Below are 25,698 nucleotides of genomic sequence, written 5' to 3' on the forward strand. Positions count from 1 at the left end.
TGGCTTATTTGTATGGAATGATAGCAATGCAGAAGAGAAAGTGGTTGTGAGAAAAAAGTAATGCAAAAGTAAAGTAAAACATTTTTTTAATTAATTAATTATTTTAAGGAGTATCACAATATTCTAATGAGTTAAACTCAAATTTGTAACATCTAATCCCTCTACAACAAGCAAATAAGTTTTAACTAAAAATGATCAAGAAACTCAAGAAAGCTGTAGGAGGGAACTGAACAAAAGCTCTGATAAGCAGTTTGCATATGTGACTGAAATATCCTATTCACCGTAACTAACCCATATAAAGAGTCCACAAACCAGATCTTCAGAAACACTCTGATAACTCATTTAAAAGGTAAGACAAACTTTTATCAGTCCACAGACTAACTTTAGCTCAGTTTAAAGAGATTTCAGAATGAATGAACACTTGCTTAGTAATGATGTTGTACTATTAAAAATGGCTTGATTTACTCACATAACATTTACTGAGGAAATAAAGTTCCATTAGTAGCTGCTTTCAGCCCTTTCTTTATAGTGATGTTTTATTAGTAATATACCGTTATAAAACATTGTCTAAATTGCAAATGTTTGTAATTCTGAGCATCAATAATTCTGTTCAAACTGTCCTGTTCCTAATTTGGGTTTGGTTGAAAATGATCGTGGTTATACATTTACACATTGATTTAAAAAGAACTATTGAGTCCTTTCAAAATCTATTTCTAATTTGGCCATTTCTTTTCTAGAATAATTGACTTCTAGTAGTTTTTTTTTTTTAATTAAACCTTTATTTAACCAGGAAAATCCCGTTGAGATTACTAATCTCTTTTTCAAGGGAGTCCTGGCCAAGACAGCGGCACAGATCACAACTATTTAGTACATTACAAACAATTTCATAACAATTTCATAAGACTATTTAAAAACATTTACAAACCATAGATTTCATTTCCAAACTTTTGAGCAAAAGTTTAAACTGGCCTATTGAAACCAGTTCCTTTAATTTCCAGAATTTTTGTAAGTTGTTCCATGTTGTGGGGGCAGAATAGTGAAATGCCACCTTACCCGCTTCAGTGCGGACACTTGGTACAGACATTAGCAGTGAGTCTTGTGAACGTAAAGAATACAGTCCAGCTCCTTTTGGTTGAATATATTCACACAGATATGAGGGGAGCAGACGCATAATACCCTTATAAATAAACATATACCAATGACTGAGTCTACGATTCTCCAGTGCTGTCCAGCCCACACGTGTGTAAAGTTCACAGTGGTGTGTGCGAGGCTTACAGTTTGTGATAAACCTCAATGCGGCATGGTAAACAGAGTCCAGTGGTTTCAATACTTGGGTCGGGGCATTCATATAAATGAGGTCACCATAATCCAGAATGGTTGTAAATGTTGCAGCTACAAGTTTCTTTTTTGCATTGAAAGAAAAACATAGCCTATTTCTAAAATAAAAACCAATTTTCAGTCTCAGTTTCCTAACCAAATGTTCAACATGTCCTTTAAAACTAAGACTGTCATCAACTAAAATACCTAAATATTTAAAAGATTTAACTCTTTCAATTTCTGCCCCTTGAAGAGTGACAATTGGAGATTATGTGCAGATTGCTCTTTGCATTTGTGAATAACATCAACTTGCTCTTATTTGCATTTAAAGCAAGATCCAGTTGTAGAAACATATTCTGAACTTTGTTAAAAGCGTTTTGTAATGTAGGAACACAGGCACTAAGAGTTTTTGCAAAGCTGTAGATAACCATATCATCAGCATAAAAATGTTAATTGGTGTCCACAAGATCCTTGCCAACATTGTTCACATAGATAGTAAATAAAAGTGGCCCCAAAACAGAGCCTTGGGGCACTCCTTTAGTTAAGGAAAGAATATTAGAGCAGTTATTATCTGATTTAACACATTGGGACCTGTCAGTGAGATAATGACAGATCCATCCAACTGCCTTTTTAGATAATCCAATATTGATCAGTCTCTCTTTGAGTAAACTGTGGTTTACAGAGTCAAAGGCTTTTGACAAATCAATAAAAAGCGCTGCACAATGTTGCTTATTGTCAAGAGCTGTTGAGATATTGTTGATCACCTTCAATGTTGCTGTTATGGTACTATGACCTTTCCTAAAGCCTGACTGGAATTTGCATAAAATGTTGTTGGAATACAAAAATTCTTTCAACTGTTCATTTAGTAAAGATTCCAAAATTTTTGATAAGATGCAAAGTTTTGAAATTGGCCTATAGTTATTAACAATTTTTCGATCACCACCTTTGAATAATGCTGTGACAAAAGCTGATTTCCAAATTTTGGGAATGTGCATAGTAGTCAAACTTAAGTTAAAAATATCAGTCAAAGGTTTTGCTATTAAATCTGCTGCAATTTTTAAACAATACGGATCAATTAAATCAGGTCCTTGTGGTTTACGTGCATCCAATGATTGTAGTGCTTTGCGGACTTGACACAAAGTAAAAGGCTGAAAACTAAATGTTGATGCATCAGAGGGTTGTTTAATTTGTAATATTTACATTGAACTACTTCCATGTCAATTTACCAAAATACATTTGTGTTAATAGTTTTATACATCACCACTGGCAGGTGCAACGTGATGGAACACATTTGGCTCTTCATGCTTTCTCTGTCAGGTAAGAGTTATCATATATAACACTACAAAAGGAATCAAAACAAACACAATGACCAAACTTTTACATTTGTTTATGTATTGCTGTTTTAATACAACTATTAAATATACTAAACAAAACCAGAAAAATCACAGAATCTTCCACATTCATTCAATCTGAATCTTTTTGACGTTTTAAAAATCTTCAATATTCAAAGAACCTGAAAGGTTTAAAAACATTCATTTTAGTACCCACACGCTGAGGCCTTGGGGTAAAAAAATTTGTCAACAATACAAAGTCAAGGGCAGTACCGCCGCTCCCTATAAGCAGACTAGGCAGTCTGCGTAGGGCACCAACTCCCTAGGGGGGCATCATCTTACCCTAGTAGGGCACCAGAAACTCCACCGGCAGCCCTTACTCGCATGTTATACGTTATTCAAGGACCCGAAAGCAGTTGCAGAACACAGATGATCGATTCGTGCTCATATCACGCGAACTGAACAAGTGACCGAATACTCAGTCCATCTTTAATAAAATATAAAAAATCATAATGAAACCCAGACATTAACTGTGCGGTTCAAAGTTGGTTTCACACACTCAAAACATGATTACGATACCACACTGAAGGTTGGGACTTAGCAGTAGCAGGAAGGCTAGCAAGCTCAAGGATCCCTCTATAGTAGACACTTCATCCACAAGTGCAATCGCACACACACATCACACACACTAGTGTACTCAGCTGTATAATCACAGCACTCTGTGACGGGGCGCCATCACCACAAGCTGAAAACAGCTGAACTGGGCCCTCAGCTCCTGATCAAAAATAAACCGGCACATTTTAAATAACCATTTTATGTAACTTGTGATTTTACAATTTACATACCGATAGCAGGAAAGCAGGCCGACGCACTTTGGGGCCGATCAGGTGCGGACTGGCCATCGAGAGAACTGAACGGGCCGCTGGGTTGGATGGACCGTGATAAGGATAAGCTAAAATGAGCCGCCGCATTATGCAGAAAAAGACATCAAACCCCCGGTCCCATCTGTGCTCCCGTCGCATGCATTTACGTGTTAATTCTGACAGCTCTAAAATGTAATTACCAGCATGGCAATCTGAGTGAGAAGTTTTTGCTTTAATAATGAGATTTGGTAAACCTGATTATTCATGTTATCCCATCAACATTTGAGAGCGTTTCAAAGAGCATCTGGTGTGCTTCAGTAGAAATCAGGACATCTGACCTCTGGAGATGAGTTAACATGGTCAATGTCACACATTTGCTTACATTTTATTAGTGACCTTAAAATGGGGTTCCCACACCTTGTAACCAAATCATTTCCATGATTTGTTCCAGTCGCTTTTGACTACTGGTAAAGGGTTTTTATTGTATTATATTTATATTTCAAATACAAGAGAATATATAATACATAAACAGAAGTCAGTTTGAATGTTTCTCCTCATTAGTTACATTTACATTTATGCATTTGGCAGACGCTTTTATCCAAAGCGACTTACAGTGCACTTATTACAGGGACAATCCCCCCAGAGCAACCTGGAGTTAAGTGCCTTGCTCAAGGGCCCAACAGTGGCATCTTGGTGGTGCTGGGGCTTGAACCCCTGACCTTCTGGTCAGTAACCCTGAGCCTCAACCACTGAGCCACCACTGCCCCAGTGAGGCACCACTGCCCCAGTTAATTAGCAACACTGAAGTTCGGTTGTGGAAAAAGGGGTTAGTTCCAACTAATGGTGATCCAAAGCATGAAACAAGTAATTATCCAGGCTGGTGATCACGGTAGACGATTTAAGTTCTGAATCCAATTGAAATGAAACAAGATGAATCATTTATGCTGCATTTCTCTACATTTTGTGTCACTTTGGATTAAAGCATCTGCTAAACTTCCAATGGAAGTCAATGGGGTCAATCCTTAAATCTGTTATAATTCTCACTGTTTCAAAAGTATAGACACAAGACATAAACAATATGTGTGTTAACATGATTTTACTGTCATTAAATCACTTACTAAACACATCTGTGGAAAGTTATAGACAATTTTACAACTTTGTTACCATGACGACCATGTAAACCCGCAGAAACAACTATTTAAACAACTTAACAGCTCAAATAATACATACGTTTTAACAGAGGAATTAATGAAAGTGCTTTTATAAATCACACACTAAAATACCCTAAATAACTTTATTCTATTAACAGGAGTTCTGTCGCCAATTCTGTGCAACACACATGACTTCATTCTGATTAAACAGTTAAAAACATGGAGCGATGCTCAAACTTACTGCCGAACATACCATGTTGATCTGGCCACTGTTCAAAGTACTGAAAACTTCACCCGTCTGCAAGAAGTAGCAGACACAAACAAATTTACTGGAGCTGCCTGGACTGGCCTGTACAACGACATCAAAAGCTGGCGGTGGTCTTATAAAGATGAGAGTCAGTTGTTCACTCACTGGGCGTTGGGACAGCCAGATAACTACGGTTCGGGAGAGGAGTGTGCTATGCTAAGACATGATGGTGTTTGGTTTGACACAAACTGTTTGGAACTAAGATATTTTCTGTGTTTTGACGGTAAGTAATATGTACACTTTACACATGTTCATTATTAACATTGTTTTTGTAATGTATGATGTAAATTTGCACCTGCAATCTAACAAAATCTCTAAAAGTCAACATGAAATGCTGTTCGTAATTTATTTTACCTCCTTATTGTGATGTATTTTTGAGTGAAACAGGGTGAAACATAAATAAAAAAAGTAGTTTTAAAAACGTGATTTTAATCATTGTAAAATGAACCTTCGCTAAGCCCGATACTGACGTTTTAAACCGTGATAGTCATGGTCGATACCATCAAGATAAAAAATAACATAAAATACCAGAAAGCACCATTAAAGCTAACACTTTACAATATGATTATTACAATATGGGGTGCATTAATAAGCATTAATTCATGATTATCTAATGCACAGTTAAAATTGAGTTCATGTATGACTCATGATTAACTAATGCACAGTTAATATTGAGTTCATGTATTACTCATGATTAACTAATGCACAGTTAATATTGAGTTCATGTATGACTCATGATTAACTAATGCACAGTTAATATTGAGATCATGTATGACTCATGATTAATTAATGCACAGTTAATATTGAGTTCATGTATGACTCATGATTAACTAATGCACAGTTAATATTGAGTTAATGTAGGACTCATGATTAACTAATGCACAGTTAATATTGAGTTAATGTATGACTCATGATTAACTAATGCACAGTTAATATTGAGTTAATGTAGGACTCATGATTAATTAATGCACAGTTAATATTGAGTTCATGTATGACTCATGATTAACTAATGCACAGTTAATATTGAGTTAATGTATGACTCATGATTAACTAATGCACAGTTAATATTGAGTTCATGTATGACTCATGATTAACTAATGCACAGTTAATATTGAGTTAATGTAGGACTCATGATTAACTAATGCACAGTTAATATTGAGTTCATGTATGACTCATGATTAACTAATGCACAGTTAATATTGAGTTAATGTAGGACTCATGATTAACTAATGCACAGTTAATATTGAGTTAATGTATGACTCATGATTAACTAATGCACAGTTAATATTGAGTTCATGTATGACTCATGATTAACTAATGCACAGTTAATATTGAGTTCATGTATGACTCATGATTAACTAATGCACAGTTAATATTGAGTTAATGTAGGACTCATGATTAACTAATGCACAGTTAATATTGAGTTCATGTATTACTCATGATTAAATAATGCACAGTTAATATTGAGTTAATGTATGACTCATGATTAATTAAGCCATTCATTAATGATTGCCACATCAGCAACTAATAAAGAGTCTGTCTGATTAATATATTAAGTCATATATAAATTGCTATTAGTTAAATGTGTCATCGTGGATTAATTCCCTAACAACTTATTATATGAACTAATAGTGTTAATTTATTTGTTAATTACCACAATGAGCTGAAATCGTGTATTTTAACTTCCACTCAATACGGGTGCACTAATATGCATTCATACATGCTTAATTACGGCATTATTACTGAAATTGTATGTGTTTATTACAATAATTATATAATGAGAAGTAAATAGTCATGTGCCTCAACAAGTAAAGTCATCATATCATATCTTTACAAACCATTAGTTAATGATTCATTAAAACTACTGCTGATACAGCCAAAGTACTGCTTAAAAAGTCATGCCTTGAGAACTAATTTACCATTAATGACCATCATTAGACTTTATAAAAGCTGTTTATTTAACAAATTATTAATGCACCACTAGTGTCACTAAATTGCAATGCAAAAACAATTGCTATTTTCTGAACACTTCCCCCATCTGCCAAAGGTTTCAGTCAAACAGGCAGTCCCGCCCCCAAACTCACACCATTGGTTGAGTCAGTGTTGCTTTGTCAGGATTGTCATGATGCTTAAACAAACACAGCAAGAGTCACAGTGTTTACACTCTTCTGGAAGTGGCTAATCCTACCAAAATAGCTTGCATATCGTTGTCTTAGGCTGGGATTCGAGAAAGTAATTTAACATCCAAAGATTACACAATTCACCTTTAACCAGAGAAACTATTTATGTTATGCCTTTCACTCCTTGACTCTTCATTTTCCATTTTCACAGACCAGAGCAACAGCACAGACAATTATATTTTTGTTACTAAAGCTAAGACTTGGCTTGATGCGCAGACGTACTGCAGACAGCATTATACAGACCTGGTCACCATTAGAAATCAAACGGAAAATGACATGTTAGCAAATAAGCTACATTGGATTACATATTTTGCCTGGATTGGACTATTCAGGGACTCTTGGAAGTGGTCCGACCAGGCCAATTTAACAGACTCAACTCAAGTGATTGCTCAACGTCTGAATGGAGCAAATCAAGATTGTGCTTATGTAAATTATGGGGGTTACATCTACGACTATCCCTGCACTGGAACGTTTTACTTCTATTGTGACACTGGTAGGTCTGAACTTGTTATGTTGTTGATAAATCATTTAAATGTAAGACAAAAATGACAAAACAAAACATTTAAGTAATAGTTAACACAATATTTCAAATTCTGTCTTTATTAACTTGCCCTCATGACCTTCCGAATCTGAGTGGTTATTTGTTCTGCTGTCAAGCTCCAAAACTGACAAAAATCACAATTAAAGTATCATAAAACGTGCACGTGCACTTTATATAGGTATATATATAGGTATTTTATATAGGTATTTTATTTCGTTGTGTAGTCTCATGTGGTCCTGTATTGGTCCTTTGTTGTTTTTATGTAGCACCATGGTCCTGGAGGAAAGTTGTCTCATTTTGCTGTGTACTGTACTAACTGTATATGGTTGAAACGACAATAAAAAAACACTTGACTTGACTTGACTTGATAAAACTAGTCTGCATGATTCGACATAGTGAACATGTCATATGGACTACTTTAATGACACTTATAAGTTGTCCTTTTTGGAGCTTGACAGATGTGGTCACCATGAATGATCTGAGGGTAAATGACAACATTTTTTGGGGGGGAAGTATTCTTTGATATCTGCTTGTAATTGATATTGTGTGTATTATGCTCACAGTGTGGCTGAAACGGCAGATTGTGAGACTGGAGGTAAAAGTCAGTCAGAATGTGGCTGAAACTACATTGATGGCTCTCGTCTTAAAGCAGGTGAATGTCACGTTTATAATGCTAATAGAGGACAGACATTGAGCTATTTAGTACAGGTTGAACTGAACTAATGATCGGGTGTATGATGACTGCAGTATTTGAGCCAAAAATGGCACAGACCTTCAGACAGTTCTGGAACTGTGTGCGATGTCTTTTCTAACTGACGGTATTGGCATAGCAGTTGATCAAATGTCGGAAAAATCCCACCCATCTTTTATTTTTATTTACAGGTTCTATCTGTTTATTTACATTACATTTTTTGAGCTTTGGATTTGAATTGTTGAGCATTCTATTGGTCCATTTGAACATTCCTTCAACGTAAATCTTTGGGATTTTTCCCATTTTTGATCATCAACTGTGCGAAAATCGTAAGCCTGATATGTTAGAAAAGCTTAAGCACACTATTCCAGAACAGTCTGAAGGTCTGTGCCAAGTTTAGTGGATGTAGTTTGTGATATAAATGTTGGTCGGCTTTGGGGAAGTAACAAGTGAAAATGCGGCAATGACTGCCCTTAAGTAACATACAATTTTGTTTTGGTCAAGTTTTCGCTTCATGAGACATTAACAGAATATAGGAAATGTTATTTATTATGGACCCTCTGTAACACAGACTCAGGTAAGTTGGGATCCATAAGCAGCTTTATTGTTGGACACAGGTGAAAACAGGCAATGGTCAGGCAATGGGCAAACAGGGTAATCGTAGATAGGCAAAGAGAATAGTCGGGCAGGCAGAATGTCAGGGCAGGCAGCAAACAACAACACGGGAAGAAAGGCGAGAGTTCAGGTAGGCAGGTAGCAAACAAACGTGGTCAGGCAGGCGGAGCAAGGTCGGTAAACGGATAATCAGAAAGGGAATATAAAATAGAAACGCTCGGTAATGTAGCCGGGGCAAACAAGACTTCGCAGTGTCTGAGTAACTGAGCGTGGTTTAAATACAGGGAGACTAATGGGGAGCAGCTGAGGGCTAATCAAGCCAGGTATGTGGGTTACGAGGAAAGTTAATACTCAGGCGAGTCAGATCTCCGGTGGCCGATCGGGGAGGCGCCTTCATAGGCATTCGTGACACCCTCCAGCAGGGTGAAATTCAACAGTACACATAAGTCAGGCATTTGAGGAATCATTTGAAAGTTTAGAATCTGAACTTTTCAGAGAAAACATCACTTTTGCATTTATGTTACTTAAAATAACAAAATAAGGCCTCAAATCATTCGCATTGAAATTTAGCGCCCCCTTGAGTTGTTGGGGTAGAAATATTTATATAAAAATAAATGTTCTTTACATAAAGTCATATATCAAATGAAAGCTCTCATTCTCAGGAATGTGGCTGTATAGTTAATTTTGTTGCCCTAATATCACTGTTTGAAAGATTTTCATAAGAATCACAAAGTGTAATATGATTTCTGTAAGCCATCAAATACAAATGTCTCTTTTATTCTCCTATAACTGCTGCTGTAAGACACAAATAGCCTAAATCTTCATATTTACTTTTATCTTAGGAAGATCTATAAAGAATGAGCCATTGTTTACTTGTCTGTGAGCTTGTGTGAATAATCCAATGTTATATCTTAGATGTGAAGAACAAAATATGCCATCCAGAAGGAAAAGCATGCCAAACAAATCATCAGATAAAATATGTTCCCCGTCTGTCACTCTCTTCGACGTTGTGTCAGAGAAGCGACACTAGAGGTCTCTCTTGAGCACCGAATATACCTCTGATCTATGAAAAAAGGCCAATGAGAAGTTGGCAGCCAGTATTTGCATACCCCGCCCCCGGACATACGGGTATAAAGGCGAGGAAATACTAGAGTTCATTCAGAAATTTTTTTCGGAGCCGATGGTTGTGCATGCTGTTCGCGTGAAGACACACCTGTTCCTGTATTCCTCTGACGCTACTGCATGCTGTTGGATTGAGGGCGCATTACAGCGCCGATTTCTCTTTGAAAATATTGCCCCTGGGCGCTTCGACAGCGCAGTAAACCCAAACTCGAAAGAGTTATTTAAAAAAGTGATTTCCTCTAAAAGAGTGATTTTCTCTAAAGAGCAAAATACACAGCGACGTTGAACGTCCTTTTCAGGACGCATCTTATAAAGATGCCCTTCCGCCCCTGTGTAGTTCCTGGATGCGGTAGAGTGCTCTCCACTTCAGACGGCCACAGGCGTTGTCTCGTGTGTCTGGGTATTGATCACACGGAGCCTGCGTTTGTGGATGGTTCATGCTCTCTGCGAGAGCATGACCATGACAACGTTGTTGCTTTCTTGCTTACTCGGACTCCCCCTGTGTGTATTTTCCGTGATACGGTCCCATTACGAGTGGACCCGTGTTTTTCTTGGGTAAGATTCGGCTGTCCCCCAGTCGCCATGTTGTAGCAACTCCCCCTCGCTGAGGCTGGATCTACCACCACGCCACTTCCACGTGTCGCCTAAAAACACATGTGATGTATTCGCCACTTTACCTCCCCACCGGGTGGGTGTGGTCTCTGCAGGGTCTTTTCCCCTGAAAGAATAGGAAATTGGGTAAGACCCCCTTTCCTCTGTACATGTAAAGGCCCCGGCTGTATATTGCTCTATGCGAGAAACATAGAGAGAAAAGAGGTCCGGCCAGGCTTGGCCCATTCCCAGGTTGGCAAGAGTTGCCTTGTTCCCCTGTCTAGAGTAACCAGAAGGATTCCGATGACTTTTTGGGGGCATTGGGGAAGGGTACGTGCAGTCTGACACTGCCGGTCGTTTGAAACGTAAGAAATACCTGTCCGCTCCTGTGTCAGCAGAACACGTCCTGGCTCAGTGCTTGGCAGATTTAAATTGGACCCCTAGTGTCGCTTATCCGACACAACGTCGAAGAGAGCGACAGATGGGGAATGTCTAAGTTACGGATGTAACCTCTATTCCCTGATGGAGGGAACAATACTTTGTGTCTTCCCGGCCACGTCGCTGAGCCTAACCATTGTAGTGGCCAGAACCATTTCCGCCTCCTCAGAAAAATCCTGAATGAACTCTAGTATTTCCTCGCCTTTATACCCGTATGTCCGGGGGCGGGGTATGCAAATACTCGCTGCCAACTTCTCATTGGCCATTTTTCATAGATCAGAGGTATATTTGGTGCTCAAGAGAGACCCCTAGTGTCGCTTCTCCGACACAACGTCTCGTTCCCTCCATCAGGGAATGGAGGTTACATCTGTAACCTAGACGTTTTTGACTATTGAGATATTCAATGAAATAATGAGGGTGGTGCTTGAACTGAACAATAGACTGAATGTCTATGGACGAGCACATCTGTGAGGGATAAAATGTGTTAGAGCGCCACCTACATTTCACATCTCTATATTGTGATTGTATATGATAGAGAAAAAATAGTTTTTCTAATGCTTTCTGCCATCATTGGAATAAATGAGACTTTTCAAAATGAGGTAGAGTGAACAGAACCAGAATTACATGTTTACAAATTTAGGAGACATTTTTTTTTTTTTTATCATAAGATTATAAACACAAACAATATTGTTTATGAATAATTGGAATCTTTTTGTTTTTATTTAGATGGTTCTCTGGAAAATTAGACCAATTTTTACAATTAGTCCTCAGTATGAGTGAGTGGTGAGCTTTTAAATTTGTGTGCCAAAAATTGTGGGCGGCAGAGTTTAAAGGGTGTGGCGGGGTGAGCAAGAGACAATGAGTGTGGTGTCAAGCCTCAGAGAGGCATTTATTGAAAATAATTAGCATAAAATGTCCAATTAAAGTTTACATGGGGAAAGGTTGATCTGGCATCCTTGCGGTGAAACGGGGCTCCTTGAAGGGCGGGGAATTCATCCATTACTGTCAGAACGAGGCTTATTTATTTTAAACCTCTTCTCGCTCTCCTGCCCAACTCCTGTCGTGATCCTGGCTGAAGGACGGCCCAAACGACGAGAGGAGGGGCGGGTCATTCCGCCACAGGGGTTAAAGCAGATGATCCTGATTCAAACGATAAGGATAAAAACATGCTTTCATGAGATTAATTCTTTGAGTAATCAAAACCTCTTTCTTTTATTCAGATGCAGCAAACCCTCAACAAACAGGGCTGGACCGAAGACGTCACCATGACATGGAGGAAACAACGCAGTGGACGAGTCTTCCAGAAGATTCAAACACTTGAACCACAAAGTAGTAATGAAAGTGCTGTGTGCCCTGGCCCCAACTTCTGAACACATCTTTTTATGATTTTTTTTATTTATATCTTTTGGAGGAAAAGGTATATAACATTTTGTGTGATGGAACATAATTCTCAGTGAAATGAGTTCAAAATACTCAATTTAAAATGAGTTTGACACCTCTAATAAGTTATAATTAATCATTGTAGTTTGTGTCTTTTATTAAGTGTGATTTATTCATTAACTTTAGATTTCCAGTTCTATATATGCCATATAAAAATTTGTTTTATTAGAATATAAAAAATGATTAAAAAGAGATTTCTTTGATATAGGTAGACCGGGGCTAATTGTCACACAGGGAAGATGTCAAAAGGGCTATTTAAAAGAATATTCCAGGTTCAATTCAAGTTAAGATCAATCAACAGCATTTGTGGAATTAATTTGATTACCACAAAAATGTATTTTGACTCGTCCCTCCTTTTCTTTAAAAAAAACAATAATAAAAAAATACAGTGAGGCATTTACAAGTCAATGTGTTCAATCCATAAACGTTAAAATAATCAGTTTCAAAAGTATAGACACAACAATAAACAATATGTGTGTTTACATGATTTTACTGTGATACAATTGCTAACTAACCTTCTTATCCTAGTTATATATATATTTAAAAAGAGGATATAAAGTTAAAATAATGCACGAGTTATAACAGAATAATTAATACAAGTGGTTTTATAAAAGTATAAACTTCACATTCCTTCTCGAGTTTTGCTCTTTTAAAGAGACGAAGAGACGTGTCCAAATTATTATTTGTGGTAATCGATATAACATAAAACCTTTACCACTGGTTTAATGGCAGGTTCCATTGTGACAACTTACCCCTTTAATGAGTGAACAAAATGTTAATGCATGTTCAATGAGCGAAAATATTTAACAGTAGCAAAATGATTACTATATGTCTCTCTGTGGAAATACAACTGTATAGCACTGTAAATCGATAGTCACCTAAATACAATAAATAATACTTGTTTCAATAAAGCTCTTAATCCACAAGAACTATGTATGAGCGCTTGATTTGATGATATCACCACTCATTGTCCTCATGACACCCTTTAAATAATGTTCTATGCCCTTGTTTATGTACTTTAGTTGACATATTTCAATTGTTCACATAACAATATAATAATATCAGTTTTGCATTTGTCTTCCTTTACAGTAAACTTCTGTGTGGGAATAAAAATGGTTTTATTCCATCCAAGCCTTTTAATTGTCATATCACGTAGTTAATTATCACTTCACCCATCAGTTCTGATCATGTAGGGCTGCTTACTTTGCTGACAGGACACAGCACAGGTGTAACTTTTTTGTTTTAAAGCTATTAAAACATTTATTCAATAAAGTTATCGACGTATTATGTGATTTTTTTATTTATAGATTTAAACATTTAGCATTAGCATAAAAATGTATCAGTTTCAACATTCATTCAGAAAAAACATCGCTCTTTAATTTGAAACATGACTAAAATATGAGAATGATTGAAAATCAAGTTATGAAAATAATAACCAGTAGATGGCAGCAGTGTTATGTGCAGCCACCTTCTGTGTAGTAATATTAATTAGATGTATATTTAGACATTTAGTTTTAAATTTTTGGAAATAATGTCACATTTCTTACAGTCAAACCTGCCCTGGTGTTACAAAGAGAAGACATAAAATAACCATTTTGTTAACAATAATATATTTTCAACATAAAAATTTAATAAAGTAATAGTAATGTCAAGAAAATGAACAGTAATAAACAGAAATGAACAGCAGGGTACAGTAAAAATATGGGCTGATTTATAGATTTTGTTTGACAAAATAAAAAAAAATTACTCTTGTTATAGCGTCACCAGTTCATTTGTTTATCTTTCAAGCTGTTCTAGTGCAATACAACAATAAACGCTTCAACAACTATCATGATATGACATTTTGAAACTCATGTCTAGGTTGATAGAATAGTTAATGGAATATTCTAAAAATGTAATGTAATAATAATATATATATAGAGAGTCAACATATTGTGATGTTGTTGTTTTTTTTTTAATCAGACACTGAATGCCAAATGTATATAAAATTAAAACTCTGGAACTGATGAGGTCACGGAGGGCACCTTTCGCTGCCCGAAACAGACTTCCAGGTTCGTCCGCTCTCACTACCCTCGACAGGGTTGTCCACGGGTACACGGAGGTCCTTCAGGTGGATAAGGCGTTCACGATTCCTGAGCTCTCAAAATGCCGCCACCTGGCAGGAAGGACCGGCTCCCCTCCAGAGCCTATAGAACTACGTCGTCGCTGGTGATCAAAGCCTACAGTGCCGTGGGACAGGCCGCCTCCACTCTGCATGCCATGGCCATCCTGCAAGTACACTAGGCAAAGGCACTCAAAAAAACGCACGTGGGTAGTCCTGATTCCGACATGCTGCAGGAGCTGCGCTAGGCGACCGACCTCGCCCTCTGGGCATTGAAGCACTCGGACAGGCGATGTCCACCTTGGTGGTCCAGGAGCAACACCTGTGGCTGAATCAGGTTGAGATGAGGGATACCGACAAAGCCTGCTTTCTCAATGCGCCCATGTCCCAGATCAGACTTTTCGGTGACACCATTGAGGACTTCGCACAGCAGTTCTCAGCGGTGAAGAAGCAGATGCATGCTGTCCAGAACATCTTGCCCCAGCACGCCTGCAACCCATCTGCTACTCGAGGGCATCCCTCTGTGGCGGCGAAGCCCAGGCGGCTCTGCCTCAACCCGAGCCCAGTTCTCGGCCCCAGTGTAGAGCCCCCACAGGAAGCTGACGCCCCGTCTCACAGGCCGGCATGAACACACGAGCTGGTATACAGACCACTCCATCGTCCGCTCAAGGGCCGGTAGGTAAATCCTTTGTTTCCTTTTCTCTGTTGTTCGCGACACATTGTCAAAAGGGAGCGGTTTCCTCACTCCTTGGGTCACATAATCAGTGTTCTCGACCGCCATTGTCATGGAGACCAGACACCGAGCATGCGCAGCCAGGACCCCGCAAATGCGACCCTCAAACACGGTGGAGGGGTGGCTGTCCCCCTTCAACTTGAAGGTATATGTAGCTGCTATAGTGGCCCACCATGACACAGTGGATGGTAAGTCCCTATGGAAGCTCGACCTGATTATCAGGCTCCTTAGAGGGCCCAGAGGCTGAATCCTCCGAGGCCAAGTCTCTTCCCCTCATGGGATCTCTCCCTCCTCGTGGGCACTGACCAATGGCACCTCTCTAGCAGACATCTGCAGAGTGGTGGGCTGTGCTACACCCAACACCTATGCAAGATTTTTACAATCTCCGGGTTGAGCAGGTTTCGTCCCATGTTTTGTCATGTACGAACAGGTAGAGTTTGGTATCACGGTGTATTACTTGCGTATAGTGCCTTTCTCCTCCCCTGTGGTGAAAATGTGTACTTTAACCCCAGTGAACCCTGGATGTCCTTCCTCCCTTACCCTGTGGCACTTGAGTCGGCTGAGGAGTTCGCAGCCAAACCCACTATGGGTACTAATATGCCCTGTACTGGGATAGGTGCTCCACAGGTGCCGATTACTCTGGTAAACCAATGTGAAGTATGTTCCATGGTACAGTCTCCCTGTCGCTGGACCCGCATCTCCCATGGGAAGAGCCCTTACTGCCCCAGTCGCTGTGTTTGTAGAGCTCCTCTCCTTCACGGCAGGACCTACCACTGCGCCTTTTCCATGTGCGACTCTTGAGCCCACATAACGTATTTCCACATGTTAACCTCACCTCTTGGCAGGGTGGGGCCTCTGTGGGGTCTTTTCCCCCTGAAAGAATAGGAAAGGAAAAGAACACCTTCCCCAGCGTGTACAATAGTGTTAACTGTCCCCAGCCGAAAGAAAAACATAGAGAGAAAAGGCAGTCGCACCACCCCCCTTCAGGGATGTGGGGAACCACATGATGTCTTTTGGGGCATTGGGGAGGTTACGTGCAGACTGATGTTCCTACTATTACACATGCAGAGGCTTGGTTGCACCTGCATCAGCATTTCACGTAACACGGTTCAGCTGTTGTAGCATTTTTCTATAGGGATCCCTAGTGTTACTACATCGATACAACGTTGAGTGAGTGACAGAAGGAGAAAGTCATGGTTACTGCCGCAACCTCCATTCCCTGATGGAGGGAATGAGACTTTGTGTCCCTCTTGCCACAACACTGTACTAGCCGCTTAAATGGCCGGACCTTGTCTCGGCTCCTCAGCACAAAACCTGAATGGAATTGCATTCCAGCTCCTTTTATACCCATATGTCTGGGGGAGTGGAATGCAAATTGCACTTGCCAATTCTCATTGGCCTTTTCTCAAACAATGTGAGGTGTTCGGGGCTCTCATGAGCGACCGCTAGTGTCACTACAGTGACACATCGTCTCATTCCCTCCATCAGGGAATGGAGGTTACGACAGTAACCATGACATTTTTTTTATGAACACCAAGTTAATTAAACTTAATTACATACGTTTGTGAGACACCATTACTCAATTTGAGTTTACTCAATCCATTGAGTAGTCAACTTATTAAGGTTTTCAGTATGTGCCTGCTGTCTTTATTAATATCTGGAACATAATCTATGTAAGTGAACACAAATTCTTATTGCTACACAAACTAAATCTTGCACCAAAATGCATCAAAATGAAATTCATAATGCAATGCAAGGGGTGTTAGTGGACAATCAGCATAAATCAATCTGTTCTACATGCAGTTTTCTATTTTCAGGTCAACTACTGTCATGGTGGAGCAACAGTTTGAGAATCTAGTTAAACTATTCACATGTTTATAGCTAGCTACCTGAATAATCACATTCAATTTAATGGCACAAACAGTTGACAGACATCTGTTGATATACTGTAGAATGATAATCTTTTTTTATTATTATTATTACTCGAGCCCAGAAAATATCAACAGAGCGTAAATGTATTAATCCAAAATCTTTTTTCCTAAAGATACAAGGTGTACTACTTCAGGCCGATTTGTATTCCAAATGTCAAGATGGGTGAAGCACACACTTTATTTTATTTGCATAAGTAAATAAAAAGAATATATTCAATTTGCCTGATCTGAGGCCTGTCGTACTAAGCTATTTATTTGAATAAACTCAGATGTTCAGAGTAAGTTTCAGGGTAACCATAAACATTCTCTGTCAACTCAGAGTTTGTTCCTGGGTTCATGATTAATGAGTGATGTTTGCCACCGAGCCAATGCATGAAATTTAGAGAGAGTCGGCATAGTGTACTTCTCATGAGAAATTCAGCGTGATTCAAGTCTCCGCTGAAGATCATTATGAAAATGCAAAGAATCTGCACATTTACACAGCAAGAAAAAACACCACTGTTGCCACAGAAGTTTGAGGTGACTGCTGGAAAAAATAACTAAATCAAATTTATATAGGTTTACAATAAAATCCATCCATCTTCTGTAGTTTTGGGTAGTGCTGGAGCCTATCCCAGCTGTCTCTGGCCGAAGGCAGGAAACACCCTGGATAGGTGGCCAGTCCATCACACACACACACACACACACACACAGACATACACATTCACACCTATAGACCTTCTTGCTGTGAGGCAACAGTGCTCCCCACTGAGCCACCATGCCACCCCATAATTACATATAGGCTTTTACATTTTAAAAGAATAATTGTGAAAGACTCTTGCACTCTGGCTGTTAGACGGCTATTTTTCCACTGAGAAAATAGGATGCATTTTACCAAAATGACATTACCTTCAGAAATTTGACTAACAGACTACAGCATCATCCACAGGTGATTGCACATACTCCATCTCTCTCTCTGTGCGCATGCGTGAGCGTCTGAGCTGAGCGGGTGTGGAGTGCGAGAACGTTGGCCTGTGGGCTGTGTGAGTTTTCTATCTTTTTTCTTTCTTTGGCAAAGTTGTTGGGGTATTTGTGGAGGTTTTGCTGGAGTTAGGGAAAATAAAACGCTGCTGTTCAGCGTGTGCTGTCAGAGATGGCAGCGTCGGGAGAGCGTACAGCTTGATAAGCTGGCGCGAGGAATGGCATAAAAGTTATCCCCGTGGAGCTTTGCTCTATAGAGGACTGCAGCATAGCAGTTGCTCAAGTTGTGGGATATAGGAGTATCTTGTCGGCATCTAGGATGAACAGTGCGATTGTTTTGTTCCTAGATGGCGTGAACAAGATTACTGAAATAGTCGCGAGTGGAATTGTGTTAAATGAGTCATACACACGGTAATGCCTTTGCTGCAACCGCCGAAAAAGATCTTGTTGTCAAATGTTCCGCCTTTTATAAAGGATGAAGTTATCCAAAGAGAACTGGCCAGGCACGGAAAAATTGTTTCAGCAGTTTAAAAAATCACCTTAAATTGCAAATCTGCGCAGTTGAAGCATGTTGTTTCTTTCCGGCGGCAGGTGTATATGATTCTGAACAACGAGAGTCGCGGAGTTGAATCTCGTAATAAAGTTTAGAATTGATGATTTTGACTATGTGATTTACGCTACATCAGAGACAATGAAGTGTTTTAAATGTGGACAAGGAGGACATCTTGCTCGTGCGTGTCCTGAGAATGTGGAACACGGTGCAGTACAGAATAATGTTGAAGGTGAGGGACAGAAAGATAACGTGGAGAATGAAAATCAGGATAAAGGAGGGAAGTGCTTGAAAATGGTGAACAAACTAATCAAAAAGAAACTGTAAATAGGAGTAATGAGGAAGAGGTAGGAGAAGAGGAAATTGAAAAAGAATTTGATGCTGCTGGCCCTGTTGTGAATGTAGAAGTCTCAGGAGACATTGATATGGCGGAGGATTACAATCTGTTTAAAACACCGACTTTAAAGAGAAAGACAAGTGGAAAAAGTAGAGGAAAAAAAGCTAAGAAAGAGCAGTTTCAAGATGAGCATACAAAGGAAAAAGAAAACATGTCTGACATTGATCACAGTAACTCAGATGAGTCTGTAACAGAGAGTGAGTGTGAGGCTGTAAGTTCAGTTGACTCTCAGAGAAGATCAGGAAGGAGTGCTTACACCCTTGAAACGAATTAAATCGTTTTTGCAGAACACAAAAGGCATGAAGGGGGTTCAAGTGCAAGAGTTTTTTCCTGATTCTGAAATGTTCATAGAGGCTGCAAGAATGTCAATGAAGGAAGTTGGGTTAGGGGGTCTCACAGAACAGGAAGTATATAGGTTAAAGAAAATTGTTCAAAAGTTGAGCTCCAGTATGTTAAATGATGAAAAGGAAGTGTTTTAATTTTTCTTTTTTCTTTGTCAATTTCTTGTTTTTGTTTTGTACAGTTTCTTTTTTTTCTCATTTATTTATGAGTAATTTGAGACTGGGCAGCCTGAAGGTGAATGGTGCAAGGGACTCTAGGAAAAGAGCAATACTTTATGAGTTGATAAGACAAAAAAAGATTGATGTTATGTTTCTTCAAGAAACACATAGTGATGTAAAAAATTAAAGTGAATGGATGATGGAATGGGAAGGAAAGGTGATCGTGAGCCATAAGACTACCACTAGTGGAGGTGTAGCAATTTTACTAAGAAATAATATAAATCCAGTCTCATGTGAAGTAGAGCATGTAGTCGGGGGACAGTTGTTGAAATTACGGCTCCAGTTTGAACTTTTTACGGTTGTATTTATAAATGTGTATGCCCCAGTATTGGGAAGTGAAAGAGTGTTGTTTTTAAACAAAGTTAGAGATATTGTAAGGAGCTGTAAATCTGAAGAGTTTTTATTTCTAGGGGTGATTTCAACTGTACAGAAGACGATAAAATTGATAGGAATCACAAAGAACCACATATGCCTTCACAGTGTGTTTTAAAACAAATTCTAAATGAATGTGAGTTGTATGACATTTGGAGGGTTTTAAATAAAACACAGAGGCAGTACACATGGACACAAGTGAGGGAACATTATGTGACAATGGCTAGGCTAGACAGGTGGTACTGTTTTAAACATCACTTTAATATTATTAAACAATGTGCAATTTCTCCTGTAGGCTTCTCAGATCATGGTTTAGTCAGTTGTAATGTTTTTATCACTAATGTAAAGCCAAGAAGTGCTTATTGGCATTTTAATACGGTTTTATTGCAAGATACATTTTTTTGTGAGGTGTTTGGCCATTTTTGGCAACAGTTTAAGAATAAGAAGTCATCCTTTGATTCTTTACAACAATGGTGGGACTTTGCAAAAATAGAGATACAGCAACTGTGCCGTATGTATACTTTCAATGCTTCAGAGACATTTCCGATCTCTGAAAGATCTAGAGAAAGAGATAATTGAAATGCAAAATTTAATGGAATCTGTTAGAGACAGAGAATGTGTCAAAGTTTTAAAGGATAAAAAGAAAATTTTAGATGATTTGTTGGGGGTTAAAGCTCAGGGTGCTCTGGTACGCTCGCGTTTTCAGAGTGTTGCACAGATGGATGGCCCAACCAGTTTCTTTTTGGACTTGAAAAGAAAAATGGGCAAAATAGAAACATGCATTCCTTGTTATCTGAATCAGGCACAGAAATTATAGAGGTTAAGGAAATAAGAAAAAGAGCGGTAGGTTTTTATTCAGAGTTGTATAAGAGTGGTCACGTGGAGGTGAAGGATATAGCCAGTAAGTTTTATGTGAGTCTGCCTAAAGTTTCGGATAAAGCAAACACTGAGCTGGAAAAACCTTTTACTGAAAGGTGAGCTGTATAACGCCCTAAAGAGTATGGAGTCGGGAAAGCTCCAGGGATCGACGGAATTCCTGTTGAGTTTTATAAGTCACTCTGGGCAGTTTGGGTGATGATCTTCTGGAGGTGATCAATGACAGCTTGACCAGAGGGTCGCTGCCGACAAGCTGCCGGAGAGCAGTGATCACCCTGTTACCGAAAAAAGGAGACCTCAGAGACATAAAGAACTGGCGACCTGTGTCACTCTTATGCTCTGATTTTAAAATCCTATCTAAAGCCTTAGCAGTCAGGTTGAGAGAAGTGATTGGTGGGGTCATACATATAGACCAGACATACTGTGTTCCCAACAGATCGATCTTTGACAACATTCATTTAATTAGAGATATTTTGGACGCCTCTGGATCATTGGGTTTAGATTTTGGCCTTATTTCCTTAGACCAGGAAAAGGCCTTTGACCGGGTTGAGCATAAGTACCTCTGGAAGACTCTGAGTGAGTTTGGTTTCAGCCTGGCTTTTATTAAAATGATTGGGGTGATGTATGCAAATATTGAGAGTATACTCAAAATTAATGGAGGGTTGAGTGTTCCTTTTAAAGTTACAAGAGGTGTAAGACAAGGGTGTGCACTTTCTGGCATGTTGTATGCTTTAGCCCAGAGGTACTCAACAGGCGGCCCGCGGGCCGCATCCGGCCCGTCGGCATTCATTTTATGGCCCGCGTCATGCAAAAAATTAATGCATTTTTTTTATAATTTGAGCTCAAAGGTTGCGCAAATATTAGACCGTGTGACATATATGTAGGTAGCTATAGCCTACATGTATACCGCAGACGCTTTGGATAATTTGTTGATGAAACATTGACTAAAATTAAGATACAATGTATACAAAAAGAAATTCGCTTTCTCCAAAAACAAAACTTTAGTCAAAATGATGTCTGACCCATTCCAAATTTTCTCCGATATATTGGTCACCTTATGATCCTATTTTACTCATCTCATGGGTTCCCTTTTCATATAATCAACATAGATGATATTAAAAAACAACATTTATAAGTTTAAGTTTTTTAACTTATAAGCGTCGCACCGCTCCGCTTTGCTCACATGCTCTGGTGTGTGTCCTATACATGCATTTGCGCGTGCATGTGGTGGAGGGGTGCGATTTTCGAATAATAATCAAATAATTATTAGTGATCTTCGAATGTCATTTTTGCTTGAAGATTTCGTTTTGTATAAATTTTATCTTCATTTTAATCAATGTTTCATCAACAAATTTGCCTGGATTAATAAATAAGAAGAAACTAATAGTAGACAATATCAGGACATGGAGGCGCCAGCGCGTGAACTGGAACGTGTCTCATAAATTATCTGAAACTCAGCGTATAAACTACTTGTCATCTATAGAAATCTTTAAATATCTACTTTTAAACAAAACAATTAAAAACTAAAAGAAATGACCTACTCTCTGCTTGCTAATTCATATGAAGTGTGCATTTCTATATGCGCTGCATCGTCAACTTTATCTTTGCAGCCACTGACATAGAACAAGTTTATTGATAAACAATTCAAATGTTTCATGCATAATCATTACTTTTGCCGGTTCTTTGTGGCAAGCTTTATTTCAGGTGTTGCATGATATCTATGCGTCCAAGTAGCCTATCAGTGCTTCGCCTGTGCTTGATCTGCATTGCTATTTGTACTCGTTGTGAATAAGCAGGCCAAAAGAAGTATTTTTATTTTTTGTCACTTTTACTGACATGTTTACAAAGTGTGTTCTGAAAGACACATTCCCTGCATTAAGTCAGTGTGCTTTAAAAATCTTGACCTGCTTTGGATCTACATATGTGTGTGAAAGTGCTTTCTCTGCAATGGGAATAATAAAGTCAAAGCAACGTTCACGTTTAACTGACAGACATTTGACAGACTGTCTTAGAGCAGCTACCAGTGAGCAACAGGCTGACCTGAAATCACTGGTAAAAAGAATTCAGACTCAGAATTCCCACTAGGAACAAGGACTACTTTTTATCAGGGCTTAGAAAGTAGCCTGTATTTTGATTTTCCTCATACATTTCTCATTTTTTGCTTTAATATTGCAAGACAATTGTTATTCCACTTTTTTGTTCCAGATTTTTTTTTTCATGTTCAGTATTACTTTAAATAGGACAAAGACTAGCAAGACAGGTAATAAACTGCATTTCTAAATAAGTAAAACGGTAAATATTGTCATAAATAAAATCTTACGATGCAAGTTCTAATTTGTGGCCCTTCACATTTTATGTGGTTTAAATGTGGCCCCCTTGGCATCTGAACTTGAGTACCCCTGCTTTAGCCATTGAACCTCTGCTGTTGAGGATTAGGGCAAACATTGATGGGTGGAGTATACCGCAATCTGAGTGTAAGATTAAGTTATCAGCTTATGCTGATGATATTGTGGTTATGATAAAAAATCAAGAAGTAAACACTTTACAGGTAATTTTAAATGAGTTTGGTCAATTGTCTTCAGCTAAAGTAAACTGGGGTAAGAGTGAAGCCATAGTAGGTGGAAAATGGGAAGGTAGATGTCTTCCTAAACTACCGGCTGGACTTGAGTGGAAGAAAAGTGGTTTTAAATATTTGGGTGTTTATCTTGGGGATGATTCAATGTTGAAAAAAAACTGGGAAGGGGTTTTGGAAAAAACAAAAGGACGTCTGGAAAAATGGAGATGGTTGTGGCCAAAAATGTCCTTTAGAGGACGTGTGACAATCATTAATAATCTGGTGGCTTCAACGTTCTGGCATCGTCTGGCGTGTACAGAGCCGCCCGCCAAGTGGACTTCTCGCAAAACTGCAGGCTGTAATAGTGGACTTTTTCTGGACTAAACTTCACTGGATACGCAGAGTGTACTCTATCTTCCCCGAGAGGAAGGGGGACAGGGACTGATACACCTGGTCAGCAGAGGAGCAACCTTTCGCTTGCAGTTCATTCAAAGACTTTTAACAGGTCCAGAGGATCTGGTCTGGAGAAACGTTGCTGGTTCCATTTTAAGACGAGCTGGAGGTCTGGGTTTGGACTTTACTTTGTTTTTAATGGATTCCAACAAGATTCAACTGAATGGACTGACACCTTTTTATAAGGGGATTTTTAGAGTGTGGAGCTTTTTTATAAAGAGAAGAGGGGTTTCTGAGGCATCTTTATTTTGGTTATTAGAAGAGCCGACTGTGTTTGGAGCCAGGTTGGACGTATCTAATGAAATTGCATGTGGGTTTGAAAATGTAATGTGTATTTCAAAAAAGGTTAAACTGTGTGATCTGATAGCTGAGGGGGTCCTGAGTTAAATGACTGCAAGGAGTAGCATCTGGTCTAAAGTTAAAGTCGGAAAGATTGGCAAGAAAATTGTTGGAGGTTTTAAAACAGAGACTTACGATGGAGGAAAAGTCTCTACTTGTGAGTTATGGGGAAGGGAAGGTTTCTCCAAATGATAAAGATCCTTTTCCTGAAGTTTTCTTTATTCCTGATCCTAAAGGAGCTAATGGGGGGATGTTGGAGAACCTGGAAGATTTAAGTATTTATGAGGCTGACCGTAAGAAATTGTATCGAAACTGTGTTAAAGTTTTAAATAAGAAAGTGTTAAATGGAAGAGTAGACACTGTTTGGAGAGACAAATTTGGTTTGGATCAGAGTATAAAGCCTGTGTGGAGAGTGTTTTATAAACCTCCTTTGGGAAAAAGAGTGGGGGATCTTCAATGGAGGATTTTACACGGGGCAGTTGCTGTCAATGCATTTATAAGTGTTATTAATCCTAATGTGTCTAATGGGTGTCCTTTTTGTAAAAAAAAGGGAGACAATTTTTCATTGTTTTATGGAGTGTTCAAGGTTGGGTTATTTTTTTGATTTTCTTAAAATGTTGTTTAACAAGTTAAATGAAGGTTTTACTGTTCAGAGTTTTATTCTTGGTTATCGGTATGTAGCAAAAAATAGAATAAAATGTCAACTTTTAAACTTCATTATAGGTGAAGCAAAAATGGCAATTTATTCAAGCAGGAAGAACAAAATTGAAGGGTCAGAAGGTTATGAAGCTGTGTCTATTTTAAAAAACAGGATAAAATCAAGAGTGTGGATTGATTTTAAATTTTATAAGATGATGAAGGACTTGACGTTTTTTTCGAATCAGTGGTGTTATAATGATGCAGTTTGTTTTGTTGTAGATGAACTTTTATTTTTTTCTTGGGTGTTACAATAAGTATCACCAAATGTGATGTGTATTTATATTGAAATTGTGTTGTAATGAATAAGAATTGTAAAATAAATGTTTTGTTAAAATCTAAAAAAAAAAATGTATCTCTCTCTCTCTCACACACACACACACACACACACACACACACACACACACACACACACACACACACACACACACACATGTTTGTATTCCTATCCTTATGAGGACTTTCCATAGACATAATGATTTTTATACCGTGCAAACTATAGATTCTATCCCCTAAACCTAACATAACCCCTAAACCTAATCATCACAGGAAACTTTCTGCATTTTTACATTTTCAATAAAACATTGTT

At 38.6% G+C, this 25,698-nt stretch overlaps 1 protein-coding gene across 1 annotated transcript in view; it reads left to right on the forward strand.

Moving 5' to 3' along the window:
• Window positions 1-341: 341 nt before the first annotated feature.
• The window catches only part of LOC127653893 (macrophage mannose receptor 1-like), a 27,442-nt gene continuing 2,085 nt past the window's right edge, over window positions 342-25,698 (forward strand). The window contains exons 1-6 of the mRNA XM_052140719.1: window positions 342-349; window positions 2,566-2,634; window positions 4,821-5,192; window positions 7,301-7,642; window positions 8,254-8,342; window positions 12,368-12,564. Coding sequence (XP_051996679.1) covers window positions 2,598-2,634; window positions 4,821-5,192; window positions 7,301-7,642; window positions 8,254-8,342; window positions 12,368-12,517 — 990 coding nt within the window. The 5' untranslated portion in view covers window positions 342-349; window positions 2,566-2,597 and the 3' untranslated portion in view covers window positions 12,518-12,564. The remainder of the gene's footprint in view (window positions 350-2,565; window positions 2,635-4,820; window positions 5,193-7,300; window positions 7,643-8,253; window positions 8,343-12,367; window positions 12,565-25,698) is intronic.

Source organism: Xyrauchen texanus, chromosome 2 (genome assembly GCF_025860055.1).
Source record: "Xyrauchen texanus isolate HMW12.3.18 chromosome 2, RBS_HiC_50CHRs, whole genome shotgun sequence".
Lineage (NCBI taxonomy): Eukaryota > Metazoa > Chordata > Actinopteri > Cypriniformes > Catostomidae > Xyrauchen > Xyrauchen texanus.